Below are 20,698 nucleotides of genomic sequence, written 5' to 3' on the forward strand. Positions count from 1 at the left end.
GTCGTGGTCAAGTCTATAACAGAAGAGCGCGCCGCGTGTGTCTACCTTGCATAAAACAAAAACGGCAACAAAGAAAGAAAAAAAAACGTACAAAAGGTGTGTGCGTTAAAAAACAAAAAGAAAAAAATAGATGCATGCAATTCTTTAAAATCCATTGGATAAAATTCTGCACACGCAGTCCTTTTTCAGAATTCGCATCCTCAGATTGAAACAAGCCATAAATTAAATGTTTATCTACTCATCATTGAAATTGAAATTAATTTAATGGGGGAAAATGTTGCACAAGGCGCCGACACAAAGCGCGCGCGCGCTCAGAGTGTACTGGGGCGCCATTTTCCTATCCTTTTTTTTCTGTCTCGACATGGCATAAATAATCTGGCGTTTGATACTCGACAAATCGAAAAGAAGACCAAAGAAAACGGAAAAAAAGGAACGAGTTGCGAATCATTTCTTTCCGCTTATTTCATATTTCAGAGCCACTTTCACGCGCGCAAGAAGAAACAAAACTTTCCATTCTCTCACTCTCTTTCTTTGTGGCCTGCCTCTTTCCCCTCTTCCCACGGCCGTGTGTCCTCGCTTTGACTTGGATTAAAAAAGAGATTGAACACGACAACGTCTTATCACAAACGTTCTTGGCGAGGTGGAAAAAAAAATGAAAAAACTGATACCTTAAATACTATGTAAAAAGCGTTAAAAGTAAATAGTTTTGGTAAAAGGTGCGAGTCAAGCCCCGGAAGAAACAAACAGAGGCAGACGTGTAACGTAAGACAAAAAAATTAAATAATCGTTTAAATAATATAATAATAATAATAATAATAATAATAATCTACTAGAATAGAGGCGATAACTTGAAACAATATTTGTGGCTGTCAATGGGGTTTATGAAAGTATTTTCGAGAAAAAAAATGTGACATGATGTGAAATTGGGACTGATTTTTTTTTATCGCTCCTTCAGAAATTTATAGCATAAATTACAAAATTCTGCTGCTTTCGTTCTCTCTCTTTATTTCTCGAAATTTATTCAATTTTCATGCATGATGAGAGACCAATAAATCACGAGCTACTTACTGGAAACAGATAATTATTTTCTTATTTTTCAAACTTTTGTAAATTGTGCTATACTATAGTCGAAAAAATAAAGAGCGCTGGCTAAACAAAAAAAAAAAAATTAAGGCTAGACACCACGCTACGTATCATAAATAGAGTATGCTGCGCTTTAAACCCGAGGCTAGTTGATGCGAATACAATAATTAATAATTAATCATATAATTGTTAATCGTGAAATAATATTAATAAACTAAATCTATAATAACATTTGCTTCAAGTATATAAATTAAACGAAAACATTTCTTCTTCGTATCGTAAGAAAGAAAAGAGTATATGTACAAAATGTATTCGATTTTTCGAAAACCACGTCACTTAGGCACTTTTACTTTTTTTTTTTTTTTAATTATTTCCCGTGACGCTACAGGGAGACTTAGGAATTTTTCTTTCTCTAAATTCAAATTTAATTTCGAATTCAAATTTAAAGTCTCCCCAGGAGCCCACGCTCATCACCATCTCCTATAGAATATTCTTTAAAGTAAATATTTCTATTGCAATAGTTACATATCACATTTTTTTTATGGGAAAGAACATGTTACCATTAATGACCTCCCCTCTCGCACTCTATGGCGTTTTTACTACGTTTTTGAGAATGGCGCTTGGGTGTCCCGCGTTAAACGTCGGAATCTAGGCTCAACACTTTTTTTTTTTTCTCTTGCATTACTTATGTTCCGTTTTATTTTTTTAAAAGCGTATTCTCTCGCCGATGATCATCACTCAATTCACATTCACACTCGCATTTGGAAGACAATCGATCTCCATCTCATAATCTTTGATTGTAGTAGTTAAAAAGGATAAACTCAGGTTTGGAATATTGCAACGTCTCACCTGCCCCGGATTAGAAAAGAGGGAGAGAATTAGGAGAGAGAATGAGAGAAGGACGAAAACGAGATCGGAGGAAAGCAACCAAATATATATTATATATGATGATATGATATTGCCAAGACTATTTTTTTCCTCTTAGTTTCTTCTCCTTTTCTTTCTCCCAACTTTTTACAAGGGGTTGTTGTGTGCAATTCCCTCCGCCAACCGGGTTGTTTAATTACTGATCATCATCATCATCATTATCATCATCAATCATTATCATTATCATTATCATCATCAATCATTATCATTATCATTATCATCATCAATCATCAATCATCATCATCATCATCACCATCACCACCATCATCATCATCATCACCCTCATCATCATCATCATCATCATGACACAATATCAAAGATAACACCACTCGAAAAAAAAAGGTCTCCTAAAAACCTTTCCTCTAAAATCTCTTCCCCTGATTCATATACCTAGATCTTGAGATTTTCAAAGTCACAGAGAGTGTTGCTGATCCTGTTGAAGACAGGGAGTCTAGATTCGCCATTGGGCGACAAAGGCGAGGGTGTTCTTGGAGCGAGATCATCAGAGATGGGGCTGTGGACTCCTTGTGGACTAGGGCTTTGTCTCGTGGCTAGGAGTCCAAAATCCTGACCGAAACTGAAGGGTGTCGTTGCCGAGAGACCTTGCTGGTCATCGCTGAAGAAGCTGGCCATCGAGTTGGTTGGCGACTGGCTGAGACTCGAGGAAGGTGAAATCGAGTCAGCAGTACTTCCAAGTGAGAAGGTGGGACTGAGGTTCAGTGGTTTTGGTCTTGGTGCACCAATAACTGATCCCGTTGAGTGGTGCTGGTGTTGATGATGCTGCTGCTGTTGCTGGTGATGATGATGGTGGTGGTGGGTGATATTTGCCAAGGTCAGAGAATTGGTCCTGAGCAATGGTTGATTGTAAGAGCTGGCAGTTGGTGTTCCAAGACTGAGAGAGTTTGCTCGTATGAGTGGCGCGGCTGCTGCGGCTGCTGCAACCTGAGGCGAAGCGGCGATCTGTTCCAAAAGATTCAGGCTGATGTTGGCTGCAGCTCCGTTTCCATTGATCAGAGGATTCAGACCCATGTTCATGTTTATATTGATATTGGGCTGTGCTGATCCAAGCTGGGCACTGACTTTTTGATTGTGAATTCTGGCTTCCTCAAAGTTGTGGACAAAGTGACAGCGGGGACCGTACGGGCAGAAGCCTATCGTGTGAAAGGTGCGACAGAGCTCGGTCTTGTACTTGGGATGGCGGGCGAGATTTCTGAGCTCGTTGTAGCCGTGGGCGAATTGGCACTTGTCGCCGTATTTGCAGACGCCACTTTCTTCAAAAGGTCTGCAGAGCTCGGTCTTGTATCGTGATGTTGGCTCGCTCACGCTTCGATCGAGTTTTCTGTGTTGCTCGATGAGAGTTACGAGGGATGTGTAGCTGCGACGCAGGGGTGCGTGGCCATTGCCTCCGTTTACTGAAGGATCCTTCTTCGATGGAGCATTCTGCAACAAAAAGAGAAAATAACTTGTTAGTAAACTGTGTATGTATTCTTCTCCTTTCGAATTCCGATTCTCTTACGTGGTTCGGAATATCGCAACAAGCATTCGTCATAGATGCAAAGCAGTAGCGCCTGTTTTATTAAAGATAGGAGTTTTCCACTCGCTACTGCCAATAGAATCTACAGTTGCAATACTGCGAGTTTTATGAAACGGGTACGCTGCAGTAATGTAAAGCGACCTTCTACCACGAAATTAATGGAATCGTGGATGGACGAAACCGATAGGGTCTTTGAAATTTCGAAATCTAAGATCAGGAACAGAGGTCCCAGGGTTTTAGAATAAAGATTGAAAAAGATTCTAGATCAAGAAAGGCTCAGGTCGATAGTTCGGAAAACAATGGGCGGGACAGACCGTTAAACCACTGAAGGTAGAAGGAAGGTAGGATAGAAATGGTCGTACGGGGCCCAAGAACCATCATTCGGACTGAAACCATAAATCCCGGCGTTTTTATAGCTTCCTCAAGACGCAACCATCGTTTGGTCCTGTCATACCACCAACAAGTTTTTTACCCCTCAAGATATATAGAGTTGTTTTATAGATTTTACAACATTTTCTTTGTTTTGGGTAAACACGGAAACACTTGATCAGGAGTAGCTCGCATCAAGTCTTGTCTAGTTCAATCGGGGGTTTGGTACATTGTTAACTGTAAATTTACTGATAGGTTGCCCTTCATTTGAAACAATAATAAAAGGCTTTTAGCCAATCAGAGCTCTTTAAAGGGTTTTAAAGACGATGTCGGGTCTAAATATGAAAATAATAGACGAGAATGATTGAAGCAATTGATAATTGGCTGTTAGATCAATGTGCCTCGAGCTCTGTCAATGGACTCCGCTCAAAGACGGTAAGAACCGGATTTCGTATTATAAGCAAGGTCGATTTAAAGCGGAAGTTTAGACCCTGTACTTGGAATTTATTAGTATCTAAAGATCACCCGTCCTTCAACTTTCAGATTCGTTTAATCCCAAAGTGTCTGAAGGAATTTTAATCAGGGTTCCATAGAACTTGAGATACGCTACTGAGAATTTTAATTACTGCACCTGTTTTCATTCTCTTTCATAAGTCATAAGCTATTCATGGCAACAAAGAAAAAATGACCTTAACATTTTTCTTCGCGTCGCTCCTCGTAAAAACCCGGTTAAAATACGAAAACTTGAGGTGTTCTTTTTCTTTTGGCTCTTGTCCGAATGATTCAGCTTTGATCGATAAGAAAGGAAAAAAAAATACTGAAAGTCTAATCGTTTAGTCTTTTCAAATTCAAAGCTGAGTCGCCTGTATAAATAATTAGTTTGGCATTGAATAAAATCTCGCCCTTGTTGAAATATTCGCCTTTTACTTCCGTGACAGGTACAAGTGCCAGACGACGAAAATCATCCGATTTCTTGATCGGTGGTCCATCTCAAGGTCTTTGCGCATCCGGGTAAGCGAGGGACGCAATCGCTTTCTCGAGTCTAATATACCCAACAAAAGTTGATGGCGCCAAGACGAGAAAGTCAGGAGGAGCCGGAAGTACTTTTGCGTAATATCCAAGGCCAAAAACCAAAAAGGATTTACATTAGAAAAGAAAGAATGAATGTTAGCTTTAATTGCTCAATGATGTTAGTTATTTTAAGAAAATTGTACAACTGAGACAACTTTATCGTAGTTCACTGTTTTCCTGCAGTGAGAAAAACTCGGAAAACTTCAAAGAGACGAGGGATGTCACAGCTGTCGACTCCAAAATTAACTTCGACTTCGATCCTGAGAAAAGTAGTAAATGTCACTTTCTGTTATCGAAGAGTGAAGTTTAGGATTCAGACAGCTGGGGATCTCGTCACGGGATTCTAAAACCGGATGCTCAAGCTTCATCAAACTGAGTATGAAAGAAAGTGAAACAGAAAGTGTATGGTGAATGAGAAGAGGGAAATTAGAAATGGGCACTCATCTCTCAGATTTATGATTAAAAGTCATTTATTATTTTTTAAATTGATAATAAATGTTTCACTGGTAGAAGCGCAAAAACACTACGATTAAGAATATTAGTTAAGATTTCTCATTTGTCGCCTTGAAAAAAGAAAAAAAAGTTACTCGAAAATTATTATTTATATTAGCTTCTGATTACTTTGAATGATCAAGTAAAAAAGATAAAACTTGAAATAATAAATTTAAATTATTCCAGTTGATAAAATGTACTTGTAGTTCCATAGAATTAAATACTAGATGGGTGTGATATGAATTCAACGGCCTATAATAAAGTATCGCTTCATTCATCGGATTACGAAATGTCGTCCCACACAAAAAAAAATAAATAAAGGAGAGTATCACGTTCTCCCAAGGTTGACCTGGCTCTCATTTTCAATATTCTTCATTTCATTCCGTAATTTAGAAGTGCGGTAATAATTCTAATCATAGAAACACACACAGAATCCTGATATTAGATTTCAGAGATGTAAATTGTAGCAATTATGTAAATCCAGTTTTACGAAAACTCGCTATGTTCTTTGGTTGATAAGAATCAAGACACCCTCATGTAAATTTCACAAGATACCTAATCGATTGGCTTTTGCTTTTTTCCTAATTACCGTACTGGATTTTTTTCACGGTCATACACGCTTCGCGAGTCACCGTACGACTCTTATGTAATGCATTCACGTGAGACTTGTCGGCACGATTTGTAAAAACCTCGTCTTTTCTGTTTGTTATCCTAGTCGAAAATACTCCACGAATTGTGGATACGATGAATCAAGTTCTGATTCAATCGCATATTGTACACGTAAACTTGGAAATGTGTATAGTAAAAAATGCTTCATTTGCGAAAAACGGGATACAGATTAAAAATACAAAGTGACATATACTATGTAAATGCATCGATGATTCAGAATATTTTCCCCTGAATTTAGTCTTTTGCAGAAAATTAGGTTGATATATTTTTTCCCGTGAGTCATTTGCTAAACAGTTGTCTCCATAATTTAAGCCCGAACAATAAACTCTTATCTTTCTGTAAAGTTAACTAACAGCGAGTTTCTGCGGTATGAAAATAAAATGAATACGAGCAAGCTCTAGATTTTCACAAAAGTTTAACATCATATGCGAAACGGCAAATGGGGAATAATTAGTCCCATAATCGTGGTGGTCGACCTCCTACTTTGATAATCGCGTGCACTCGCATTATGTGACACGATTATTTTGTTGAAAGAGCGACCGGAAACTACCTCTCGACGACTGTTACGCAAACCTACAATTATTCTCGAGAATAGGAAAGAGAGAGAGAGAACAATCCTGTGATTCAAAACCACGTGCTTTTCGGAAATCACTTAAAAACCCAATTTTTCATTTTAAAAGTTTAGTAACATTGTAATCATAATGAGTCCTTAATGTCCCAAATAACAAATAGCGAGAAATTCGTCATATCAATCGCAAAAGTAATAATCCACGGAAAGTTTCTATGAAAGTTTCACTTAGCCCAGGGCATTCCCAGCTTGTTATTTTAAGAAATCGAGTCGATTTCTTGAAATAAGATGCGCGCAAGATCGAGTAAAGCGACAATAATTACCGTACTTAGTCGAATTCAGTGAAAGGTTACATAAGAAAGCATTTGTAATTTGCAATTTGTATTCAGGCAACGAGTTGATATTCTTCGACGAAACCATGTCACGATTTCTTGTCGCTTCTGCTTCTTACCTCTGACCTTCGAGGTCGCAAGACTGGAGAAAGTCTTCTACTAACTGTTGACATTTATCACCCGCTTACTAACAAATTAACTATCTTGGATAAGGCTAATTTTCTCGAAAGGCTAGCCTTTCCTAATTGAACTCTTGTTAAATAATTTAGAGCCGAATTCTTCCAAATTTCTGATTCAAACTAGCCGAAAATTACGAAAGAAAGGTTTTTAGACTTTTTTTTTAATCCAGGAAATCTGTGACCAATTTGGAAAAAAAGGTTCCTTCAGGAATACCGTGTCCAATTTGAAGATGGTTGAGCCAGATAATTGGACCATTAGCCCATGTTGAAAACCCTCCTAACTTTCAAAAGGAACCCCGAGTCACTCTCGAAAACGATTTTTCATGCAGCGAATCCGACAAACGAGATTTTTGTCGGAAAATCTTGAAAGGCAAGCTCAAACCCAATTACGGATTTTGCGCAACTGATTTGAAGTACCGGATTAAGGATGTTTCTAGATGTATCGTCAAGTTCTAAATTACTTAGTTAGTTAACTAATTATATAATGAATACATAGCTTATTTCTGGTCCATTTTTTAAATCAAATTTGTCCTAATCGTATTGCAAATAGAACAAAAAAAGCCATAAATAATTTGGAATAAATAAAAATTATGGTTTCTTTTTTCAAAAACCGAAAGCAAGTCAAAGAACTAATGCTGAATAAACAATTAAAGATTCAGCTGTTTCTTTCAAAATATAACTTTGTTATATTAATTAAATAATTAATTAACTATAAATTTGTTATAGATAACGTGTCAATTTTATGATAAATATCAGCTTTGGGTGTCCAATTAGGCCCTAATATTTTTTAAAATACAAAACTCATGGAAAAACTCACGCAAAAATAATTGAACTAATTCAGCATATTCATATATCTTCTATTCTTCATTGATATATCAATAATTTTTATATTAAAAATTTGTGAGTTACTAAATTAATTATTATTCATAGCTTCTGACACATGAAACTATTGTTAATGAAGTCAATTTAAAACAAATAAGGGCTAAATTTACACAAAATCTCACAAAATTGAAGCTCTAGATTTTTTTTTTTTAGTTTAGAAGTTTAGAAAGAATTTCAAATCTTTTTGCAAAAATAATACCTTTAGTTTTTATGAAAAATGTGAAACTGTAAACAAATAAAATAGACCATAAAAAAAATTTAGTGACCTTAAACTATTCTAGCAAATCTAAAAATCATGTCAGTACGAAAAAATACAAGAAATATCTTGAAAGGGGGGAAATTTTTCGAAAAAAAGAAATTACTGTGACGCCAGTGAAAAATTTACAGACAATAAGTGATCATTCATTGTTAATCAGTGAAAATCCTTACTGAATTTGGTCAAAGCGCATGCGCAACTTCCGTTTAACATCTCAGATAAGTTTCACATGTGGAAAACAGGATAATATTGAACAGGAAAATGCGAAACCTGGCGGTCACTTGATGAACCTTCTACATTATTTATTGTTTTTCATTAATATTTTTCGTCAGTTTTCTTACAATACAATGTACACCACGTACATAATAGTCTTCGCAAAGTGCAATTACGTTCATAGGATAGCAACTGAGGGTCAAACGAGTTAATTCGTGTCTGGTTGAAATTTCCGAAGCGTGACAGCGCCTTAAGTCTGCACGCGAGTTGAGTACGAGACTTAAAGTTGACAGAGGAGAGCAGGAGCGAGAGAGCGAAACAGAGCAAGAGAGAGAGAGAGAAACGGGTAGGCCTACGCATAGTAAAAACAGCATAAAACGCACGTGTACACTACAACGTGAGCTTGTGTATGTGCATAACACCACATGAGTCTTGTCCGTGAGCGTAACGAGTCCTACGCACACTTACATTATTGAGCATAAAGTGCCTTTTGTGCCGGCAGGAAAGTCGTCGCGGTCATGTAGCAAAGCCTGAATCATACCAACTTGTACTGCTAGAGGCTAGAGGCTACAACCGTATACTTTGACTCAACAAATAATTCTTAAGTTTTCTTAAGTCTTGCGTGCACCGGAGCATCAGAACCCGCTCACAAAGGGGAAAAAATACACCCGCCAGGGAAAAAGAGAAGACACGCTCTTTTGCGCCGGAAAGGGAAACCTTCCGCGCTTCCTGCGATACGCGCATTTTTATCTTTTTATACGTTTTGCAAAAAATCAGACTTCAGAGCCCCAAACGCTCTCAAAATAGGGGAAAAAGGGATTTTTCACGAAAATAGGGGAACAAATTCTTTGGAATGAAATTAATGTGTAGGTACCACATTGAATTCAATACGAAACTTTTAAGATTTCAAGTCAAAACATATTGCATTTTCAACCAAATTGTTTTTCAACAAAAGAATTCCAGGTAAAAACCGTCGAATTATTTAGAAAACATCTGACTTGTAGACCTGAAAAGATGAATGTTCAACCATTTAGAAGTTTTATTATTTTCAAAAACAGTACAATCAAAATAAAGCATAAATTCTAAACGAAAAAATTAATAGATCATATTTTAACGAAAAAAGGTTTTTATTTCAAAGCAAAACCAATTGAATTCAAACATAACAGAATCATTTTCAACTAAACAGCTACATTTTTAACCATAAAGATGAATTTTTCAAACCAAAAGGGCATCGTTTAGTTTTGAACGAAGAATATTAATTTTCAATCAAATACATGACAATTTTTAACCAAAAGCAGAATAGTTAAATTTCCTGATAAGAAAACATATTTTCAACGAAACAAAACGAATTTTCAGTCAAGTTCAATCTTCAACCTATACAATGAATTTTGAACTGTACTTTTAGTTTCAATAAAATATGTATTTAAATTTTAATCAAAAAGATCATTTTTCAACATAATACATAAATTTGAAACTAAAAATTATAAATTTTCCGAAAAAATGGGATCACTGAACGTCTTTTTCACAAAATAGCTACATTTTTAACAATTGAATAAAATTTTGAACCAATGGAGATGAATTCTGAACCAAAGACGATTAATTTTTAACCAAAAATAGTTGGATTTTCTTATTGGGTTTTATTAATTCCATCCACATTTAAATGAAAAAAACAAGAAAAAAGGGAAAGTTTAATAGGAACAGGATGAAAGACGCATTCTTTTTTTTTTTTTTGAGAGAGAGAAAAGAGAGGAATATGCAAAAGAGCGCGAAGTCTGAAAATAAGTCATTTTACAACTGTGTTTTTCAATTTAAATAATTTTTGAAAGTTCCCTGAGTTAATTACAATCTTCAATCGTCAGTAGTCACTTCATCATCAAGCAATATACGAAAATGAGGAGAATTTGGTCAATTACGCTCGTTAATTACTCGAGTTAAAAGCCCCTTAATTTTCAGCTTACGTATTTTTGCGGTATTTTTCCATAGGCTTATCACAGCCCTTATCGCAATTGGCCTGAAGCAACATTACTCTCAATCTCTTGCTATCAGTCGTGTTAGGATATTGGAGCTCGAAACATTTTACAATTCACAAAAGTAAAAACCTGTGTAAACTTCTTTCAACAAACACTTGTTTTTATAACGGGTAATTCATTATTAAATAATTCCAATCGTATTTCATGTCACGTTTTATCAGAGTATTAATAAGTGTGAATTTAAAACTGAAATCGATAAATTTCAAGGATAGAAGAACCTTACAAAAAAAGAACTGAATTTGAAAGAACCGAGGGTTGCGTTTTGCTCGCTTTTGTCACTTCTTTTTTTTCCCAGAAGCACAGTGAGACATTTTCGAGGGTGAGCATAAAAGAAAAAAGAGCAAACGGCATCTCCCACGCTCTTTTTTCTTTTTTTTTTTTTTGGTCTTTGGCAATCCGCCAGATGTAGATTTTCCTTCGCATTTTGTAGAATTACTGTATTCAGTACTGACGTCAATTCTGGTTTCACGTGTTAATAGATTGTATATGTACAATATGTGCGCGTAATAAAGTCATTACACGATCGAGATATCAGCCAAGTGTTTTTCTTATTCATTGCTTTAATTCTCTGTGTTAAAAATGCAAGCTGATTACATTTCTCGAGTTGGATTTCGACGAGGAAAAAGATACAAGTCGTTAATGAAACAAGGTAGTTTTCCACGAGCAATCGATCAGTCAACCAGCGAACAAAAGGCGATTAAAAAACTAACTCGTTTCTTGCTACAAGATAGTTTTTCTCGTATCTCTAACCCTTTACCATGTGTTTCATGTCGTTTCAAATGAGTTTCAACTTTTCAATTTTGTTGCAGTAATTCCTATTTTTGTTTTTATGATCTCAGAACCAAAAAAAGACAAATTTTAAATGGTTTTCAAGAGAGAGAGAGAGAGAGTGCGTGTTTTATAAAGAGCATACGACGCAAATGAAGGTAGTTTTAATTTAGACGAGAATCACTTGCAACAAAAATAGATATGATAATTTCAGTTCACTCATCAGTCTCAAGATCGCTTCGAAATGAGAAAGAGAGCATTGAACTGGCAGCTTTAAGTGCGTCATTTCATATTGAATGCTAATGTTAGGAAAACAAAAGCTTAGTGGGTTAATAAGACAATTCTTTGCAATCGAATACAAAACTCAATATCAAGGATCATCAGGTAATAGCCAAAATCAAAGGTTAATTGAATTTATCTGTAGTTTCTTGAGCAGAATGCAATTAAAATATTCCAGTTGTAATTTTAACGTAAGAAAGATTTATTTTCCATTTTCAAATCGTTCAAACTTTTGGAAGATTTTGCTTAGAAATTTTGTATAAGGGTCTTTACAAATTCAAGTCAAGGATTTGTAAAGCGGGATTCTTATTGAATTCAAACCGTTGGGATTTCTTTTCAAATTGCAGGGCTTTTCATTTTCTATTCTTGTAAAAAAATATCGTTAATATTGCGTTATCTTTCGTTTTTAATTCTAATTTTAATTCACAGCTTAAAAATTCTCGCGAAAAAGGGAAAATAGCATGATTTTGATGAAAATAGGGAAATAAAGGGGAAATAAATTATTTTGAATATTTTCAACAAAATAATTGTTATTTTAACTAATGATCTTCAACTTGATTTATTTTCCATTTCTAAATCATTCAAACTTTTGAAAGATTTTGCTTAGAAATTTTGTACAACGGTCTTTAAAAAAACAAGTCAAGGATTTGTAAAGCGGATCCTTTTTGAATTCAAACCATTGGTTTTCTTTTCAAATTGCAGGGCTTTTTATTTTCAATTCTTGTCATAACAAAAAAAACCGTTAATGTTGCAAGTTCTAAGCTATTTTCAACAAATATGATGAATTCTCTACAAAAAGAGATTAATTATTTTTAATCCAAAATGACGAATTTTCGACTTTATTTGAATTCGATTAAATATTAGAACTTTTAACTAAAAAGGGGAAAGAGAATAGTTAATTTTCTAAATTACAAAGATGATTTTTCCATCAAATATTTAAATTTTCAACAGAGCAATAATTATTAACAAAAAATTTGCATTTATAATGAAATAATACAACTTCTAAACAAAAAGGACTAATAAGTAACAAAATAATTGGATTTTTAACCAAATAGTTGAAATTTTAATCTATAAAGATGAATTTTCAAACAAATAGTCAAATTTTTAGACAAAAATGATTAAACATCAATCAAAAATAGCTGCTATTTACACCAAATAGTTCATTTTTTAAACGTTTCAACGAAATAGTACAATTTTTAACCAAAATTTCATTTCATTTCAAATAGGTTTTCTAACAAAATAGTAGAAATTACACTCAAAAGAGATGAATTCTGAACCGAAAAAATATTAGTAAAATTTTCAATTTTCCACCACGAGGATGAAGTTTTAACCAAAAAGAATAGATTTTTAACATAATTGTTAAATTTTAAAATAATATTGTTGAATTTTCAACCAAATAATACAGTTTTTAAACAAAAGTATACCAGAAGTACACTTTTAATTCAAAAGAATGATCTTTCAACCAGAACGGATGTTTTCAATTGAAATAATTAAATTTTTCATCGAACAGTGAAAATTTTTCAGAAGAGAGAAATTCTGGAACAAGAATATAGTAGTAGAATTTTCAATGAAAAATAAATTGAAAAATAATTCACTTTTAATAAAAATAGAACTATTTCAAAACAAAAAGGTTTAAATACTTCAATTTTCAATCAAATAGTAGAATATTTAACAAGAAGATTATTACTTTAGCTCTCGTTTAAAAGCCAATAAGGGAAAAAGTGTGGAAGTCTTACTTCAAACTAAAATCAATTCCTTTTGTGGCAATAAAATCTTTTTAAAAAATCGCAATTAATCCTCAGAAAAAGGGGAAATAGACCATAAATTTTAATTTTAACCAGTTTACTCTTGAATTTAACAACTTTCGCGGCTCGTCTTTCCTGAGTGAGTTACGAGACGTCACTTTCACTCTCTTGGCTTGGTTGGTTGGAGTTAGTCTGGTGTAAAACGGGCTTCGGGACAAAAAGAGAGCCGACCCCTCGGTGTTTCGAAGCTCGAACAACCAACACAGAAGGAGAGCACAAGAAAAGAGGAGTGAAAAAGCAAGGTGCACGGAAACCCTCCCCTTTTGTGCGTCAGGTTTCTTTTCAGGAATATGGGAAAAATCTTCAAGCTAAGCAGAGTCCTTCCACAATAGGATGGAGGCTGCCCGGTGCAAGTGCAGAAAAGTGTGCATTTGTGCAAGAGCGTTGCGCAGCACAAAGGGAGGCTCGTAAACACACCCAGAAAGAAGCAACAGGTTCGCACTTACGACCCTCTGACTTCGGGTCAGAAACGTGACTGTGATACCAAACCAGTGCTGGCTTCCGGCATACATATGCATCAAAACAAAAATTAGGGGACACTCGAATCATGATTAAGGGGCCGTGAAATTTTAAATGTCCGTAAAAAAAACACGAGTTCCGATTTCCGGTTGCAAGTGACTATAGTTAACAAAGCCCTAACCGCCTAAAAGCCCTAAACAAACTGAATTAATCTTTATTCCTTAATTTACACTTCAATCAGATTTTTTAATTACAGATTTCACGGAACAAAATGATATACAAACAAAGGGAAATAGGGCGATTTTTCAGGACGATAGGGGAATAAAATTTAAATTAAAATTAATGTGGGTAGCATATTAAATACAACCATGAACTCCAACAAAAAAATTTCAACAGCTAAATATTTAAAGAATGAATTTTTAAAACAAAAAATGAGTTTTCGATACAAATTAGTTCAATTTTCGATTAAAGAAACCCAAGAGATGAATGTATAAGTTAAAAAAACATATTTTTAACCAAAAAGATAGTTTCCTACCAACATTTTTTTCCATAAAGTCAAAAAAACGAATTTTTCAGAAGACAGTTGAACTTTTAACCCGACAAATAGAATTTTCAACAAGATTCATTTGCAACCAAGATGATTCACCTAAAAAATCCAGATTTGGAACCTGTATTTTTTGGATAACAAACAAGATGATTTTTCAATCAAAAAATTACATTTTTACCAAACTATAAATTTTCAACCCAAAAGGACGAATTTTCGATTTAAAATAAGACCAATGTTCAACAAAAACAGTTAAATTTTCTAACAAGAAAGACGAATTTCTAACTAAATACTTTATTTTAGAACAAAGCAATTCTCAACCAAATAGTACAATTTATAACGAAAATATATGAATTCTGAACCAAAAATATAACAGATTTTCAACAAAAAATTGTCAATTCTCTTATCAGCTTCTTTTAACTCTGTTCACATTTAAGCTAAAAAACGAGAAGAGGGGAACAGGGGAAAAAGTGGAGTCCGTAATTAATGCCAGAATCATAAAAGCTTAAAAATTTGTAACAATTAAAAAAAATTTTCAAAAATAATATTTGCGAGTAAATATTGTTGAATGTAAAATATAAACATGAATGACGAACCCGCAAAACAATCGTCTAGATAGCGCATGAATAAACCGCGAAAAGATGACTCATACCCAGCAAAGAAATTTTTCCTGATGAAGTGTCGAAGGTCAAGGAAAAAAAGGCGTGTCTACAAATATATATTTTTTTGTAATAGGAGACGAGGTGAAACCTATACATGAAATGGGGGGGTCGTCTCAGAAAAGCAAATGAGCAGAGTCGAGTTCGTGGCAAAGGTCGAGCGATCTAATTTTGCGGAAATCGTAAAAAAATCATTTGACCTCAGAAGGCCAAAGTGAAAAAGAACCGACTCCAATAAAATGATTCCCCCAAGTTTACAAAGGACATTTTTAAGACAATTAATTAAAAAGGTTTCTAAAAATTCTACAAGGACAGTAATTACCAATCACGAAGCGTTTCTAAATTAAAAAGATGGCAATGTTTTTCCTAGATTTCTCGCTTCTTTAAAGCGAATCAATCTTTCGAGATTTTCCTGAACAATCCACTGGTACTCGATGGTACGTCTTGGACGATTAAGTTGTTGCAAAACACAATCGGAAGGTGATAATATCATGACAAGAATCTAATTGACTTGACTGAAACAAATGTTCCTAAAGTTGATAAACAAATTATCTAGTGACATTATTTGAAAACATTATCTAGAAGTGATTGCTCTCCGGTTGAATATTTCATGTAGAATTTTCCATCGTGTATGCGAATTTTATGATTAATGATAGACGATAATATTATCCTAATCAACAGTTCACCTAAGGTGCAATCAGATGATTAGGATCTGCTGATTGACAAGGTTTTTTAGGCCTTAAAATCACGGAATTGATTTTATCGGTTTTTATGCTTCAGCGGCTTGACAATTAATATACTTTTTGATTGATGATATCGACGAATGATTTCAATTATTTTTCAAATCTAAAATTGCGGCTCTTTTCGTTAAAGAAAATATAGGGTTTGCGCGGCCCTGAACTTTCGTCTCGCTCTCGAAAGTAATGATGCATGTCATGTCGTGGTTCGTAACAATTTTGTTCGGTTTTCAAACTAAAATTATTTAAAATAAATTGACGAGTAGCTTTTCTTTCTCTTAAAAAAATGACTAAATATCCATATCGCAATTATTGACGCAAAGAGAATTCAATCAAATATTTGAATTAAAATTTTACTTTTCTTCCAATTAGATTGAGTGAAACATAGAAATTTCTTTGATAAAATTATCTACAATTGCACATATCTTTCATAAGTGAAGGGAATTAAAATTGATAATGACGAGATTTAGGAGCTCGAGGAAACTTGGTAACTCAAATTACGCCAGCATTCTAGCCATAACTGCTGAAATACGACATTGTGCATTTAAATCGCTTGGCTCTCTCACGCCAATTATTTCCGCCACTCGAAAAATTTACTCGGATCACTTCCCGTCATTAAGACTGAAAAATAGTCTCTGCGTAAAGAAAATCTGGTTACTATCATTCATAGAAATTTCAATTATTTATTAGGAAATTTCATATAAAGGCAATGCTTTTTTTTTAACACGGTAATAGAAAAATAATTGTCTTATGTCAGAAAATTTCACAAACTTTCGTTTGATAATTGAGATTATGTAGAAAAATATGAAAATCAGATCCCTGCAAAAAATAGATTTTCGATGATTTTAAGAATAAATATAATATTACTGATGCAATTTTAACTAAGTTCATTTTTATAGCAAAATTTAAAAAACGAACACTTATTTTAACACTCCTTATTGCAAGTCATTTTGTTTTTGCTATCGCTTCTCCACAATTTATGAAAATCGGTTGAATTTTAATAATAAATGGCTTATCTCTTCCGGGAAAACATTCTCTACGGCTCTACAGTTTCTAATCGAAGGTAATTTGGTCTACGACTGAAATCGTTAAGCCAATTTTCTTTAAAGAAAACACTCGTTTAAACAAATAACTATTTTAAAATTAGTTATTTTACTTATTTCTTATTTTTACTTATTTCTTATTATTACTTATTTTTACGATGAGATCTTTTAACCGGAAAAGATAATTAGACCAAGATGTATAATTTATAACGAAAATCAAAATAACTTTTGATTCAGAAAATAAAGCAGTTTAACTGTCAACCAGAAAAGTCAAATTTTCATCAAAAAGGTTTATTTTTAACTAACTAATATGACTTCTATAAAAGAAGATGAATATTTAATCCAAAATAACGAATTTTCTAGTTAATTAGTATATTTGGTGAAGACAATCTTTACAACCTTACTTTTTTCAAGTAAATTTTTGCTATCGCTGCAATCGTTGAAACATTTTTTAAAGTAAATACTTTTAAACAAATAACTATAGAAAAATAAGCCATGATTACACAAAATCGAAATATTCTTAAACAATTGGTAAGAAGCGACTGTAAAAAAACTTAAATGACAAAAACTATACTTAAAAAAAATTATTTTCGTACGTTTTAAACTTTTTTTCATGCAAAATGTTTTTCCTTTCAAAAGACATGACTGATAATGTCACGTCAATTCTAAAAATCATAGAAAACAGTTTTCCAACGACCTGGTTTTTGGCACGACTTGAGAAATAATCTATCACTTTAAAACCAGATAAACCGAGCTACGTGATACTTATTTAAAACCTTATTAGCTACTCCTGATCTAATTAAATTTACGCAAGAGCTCGAACTAAATTATAATTTTGTTAAATTAGTTTTGCAACTTCTTGATGAGCGTCATTTAATATTCTTTTCGAAAATAATATTTTACAATTATTTTCTTCTAGAATCTATAACTTATGTACTATTGATCTAATTTAGCGACATTTGTTTTATTACTTGGGCTTCAATCGCTTTTTGAAAAGTGCAATAATAGCATACAGGTAAAAAAAAACGCTTGTATTTTAATACTCTGGTTACCCGCATCTGGTTACTCGCTCGAAAAATCATTACCAAGTTTTTGCCTCGTAGACGACCTTCGATAAAGTTTCGTATTTTTCATTGTGTTTTAAATTTGCAGCTCAGTTAAAAAATATCAAGTTAACATCAAAGAACTGACGTGGGAACACGTTTTTCATTCGATTCAGCAAATTAGATTTAAGTTGACCTTTTGACTAAATTGATCACGTAAAAATTTCTGAATGAGATTCATTTAAGGATGAAAATCGACTAAAGAAAAAATCATTTATTATATTCATTGTTCGTGGACGTTGACGAACGATGTAAATTTTGAGTGGAAGGCTGACTAAACGGAAGATTGTTCATGGCTCTCATCCTCTGTTCTCTCTTTCTTTTCTCTCTCGTTTCCTTTCTTTGGCTCTTCGTTTCGCTCGATGCATTTTGTTGTTGCGCACCCACTGAATTTGACGAAGAAGGTGCATAACAATGAAAACCACTTTAAGAGACGAGAGAGCGAAAGTCTAGCAATCAGAGACACGCGACTTTAATAAAAATAAACGAAAGGAACACTCGCCTTACTGATTATATGAACTTTCAGTTTCTCCTCTTATTGTTTCACGAAATCACTACTATTATTCTACCATTAGAATTTGAAATTTATTCGGTAATAATGTTCAAGCTGAGTTTAATTTTCTCGTGGATAAAAACACTAAGGAGTGCGAGTACTTATTTGTATGTAAGGATGTAGCTAATCCGCCTATCATGAATATAAAATAGTATTCATATTTGTCCTGTTTTTAATCCGATCCCCCTTCTATTTATCCGGTTTTATGACATAGGTGTAGCTTGGAATAAATTAAATTGTCTCACGAGAAACTTACTCAGAAATGTATTATTTAAATTGGTATTTTTCTTTAATTTAAAAAAAAAAGTAGGAAATCATACAAAAGCGATAAAGAAAGGTAAATAAATCCTGTTGCTCAGGGTATTTGTTCTATTGGAGCATTTCGAAGAATCTAACCTCTAAACTCTTTGTTTACACTCTCCCTATTATGGTATTTCCGATACTTCTCATCATAAAATACATTTCGATTTAAAATACTTGTAGATAATATAATCTATGTGGGATAGATTAAAGCCTACTTTAACCAAGGAACTTTTAATTAAACTATTCAAAATTTGTTAGTTGTAAAATTTCGAAGAATATTTTGCTGAATTGTTGGCAAGAAACTCGTGTTTTTCCTTTGTCGAATCAACAGTGCGAGACTTTTTAGACTGTTTACACCTAACTTTGAATAAATTTGGTTTCCTATCGATCTAAGCTTGTACGAAGACTTTATTCGAGCTTAAATTTAACGTTTTGAATGATTCTTACCTTGAATAGGAGCTCACTGCAGTCGAACATCGGTGTGCTCATCACGGCAGTCGTCATGTTTCCTGAATTTTGCACAAAACACACAAGTTTCTACTCGTCTTGTTTCTCACTCGATGTTTTTTTTTCCTCCTCCCTCTCGAGTCCCTCTTTTTCGTTTCTTTTGCCGTTTCTTCGGTTTCTCCTCTGCCAAGCCAAGACAAACCGGTCGAGACTCGCCTAGGATGGATCTTCGTAGTTATGTATCAGCTTCTTCGCGTTCACAGCGATTAACTTCAGAACACAATAACTGCCACTTTATCGCTGTCTCGCGGTTACATTTATGCTGATAAATTTAAAAAAAACACACACACGCTGCTCTCCTTGGTCGAATGAAAGCTTCGGTAAAAAAAAAACTTTCGCGAACACGTTTTTGCCAGCGAGGTCTAAAAAGGTGCAAACCGATTCTAGGAATCGGCTTTTGTTTTCAGAGGGATATTTTGCAAGCCCGTGTGTGCTTGGCGGGTAAAAATATTACTATTTATAAAAGTAATTCTTTATAAGAGTAATAAAAAGTAGAGTCTACGTTGAGTCATTAAAACGAACGTGGAACTGTGCACTTGTTTCGTCGAACGCACTACTCTTTTTTTCGAGCGACTTGTGTTTTTATTTATTTTAGTGTCTCTCTCACTCGTAATCTTTGGTCGGAGTGAGCGAGGGATGCTTTCAAGAAGCCGGTTGCCGATTTTGGGGGAAAAAAGATGTGACTCGTAAGGCGCCCGAAAGCAAACTGCAAACTAGAAGCAGAGCGCGCTCGAGGATCCGTGCCGGTCTCGAGACGAGCAGACTGACGGTGAAGTGCGAGGGAAAGGCGGCGCTACGGGATCGACCAATCAGGGGAGTCGAGCCCCCACCAGCCGTGGTAAACTCTGGAGGAATGGATAAGAGGGTAAAAAGTTAAAAACCTTCCCCACAAATAGGAGCGGGCTTCGAACTACCCTCTATTTTTTTTATTGTAAGCTGTTTGTTCACGAATTCTCAGGAAACGTTCATTTTTATTATTGAGGGGGTGGAAAAAGCGACAGATTATAATCATAAATCATTCCGTGGGGCAAAATAAGGTAGGGAAATTCCCGTAAGATTAGCCTCAGACGACGAATTTAGCAATAGTAGACAGTACCCGGGAAAGAGCCATAATATTACATTTTATTACTGTTTTCTTTCAAATAGTCTATGAACAATTTAAATATTATCAATCAACAAAATATTTGCTTTTAATTAGAGGAACTGTTTCTTTAAGAGCTAAGAATTAGGTTTCTTGAAAAAAATTTATTGAGGCTTTTAAAAATTAAAAAAAAATTTTTTTCTTATGAAAGAAAATACATTATTTTCTATGAAAAAAGTTTTGCAGTTACAT

General features: G+C 34.2%; 1 protein-coding gene across 1 annotated transcript; it reads right to left on the reverse strand.

Annotated features, from left to right (window-relative positions):
* Nucleotides 1-1,406: 1,406 nt before the first annotated feature.
* Nucleotides 1,407-20,106, reverse strand: LOC117166903 (mRNA decay activator protein ZFP36L1). The gene is made up of 2 exons (XM_033351349.1): nt 19,306-20,106; nt 1,407-3,450 (listed from the first exon to the last, which is right to left on the reverse strand). The coding sequence occupies exons 1-2, from the start codon at nt 19,360-19,362 to the stop codon at nt 2,401-2,403; spliced, it is 1,107 nt and encodes a 368-aa protein (XP_033207240.1). The 5' UTR covers nt 19,363-20,106; the 3' UTR covers nt 1,407-2,400.
* Nucleotides 20,107-20,698: the final 592 nt, after the last annotated feature.

This window comes from Belonocnema kinseyi, chromosome 2 (genome assembly GCF_010883055.1).
Source record: "Belonocnema kinseyi isolate 2016_QV_RU_SX_M_011 chromosome 2, B_treatae_v1, whole genome shotgun sequence".
NCBI lineage: Eukaryota > Metazoa > Arthropoda > Insecta > Hymenoptera > Cynipidae > Belonocnema > Belonocnema kinseyi.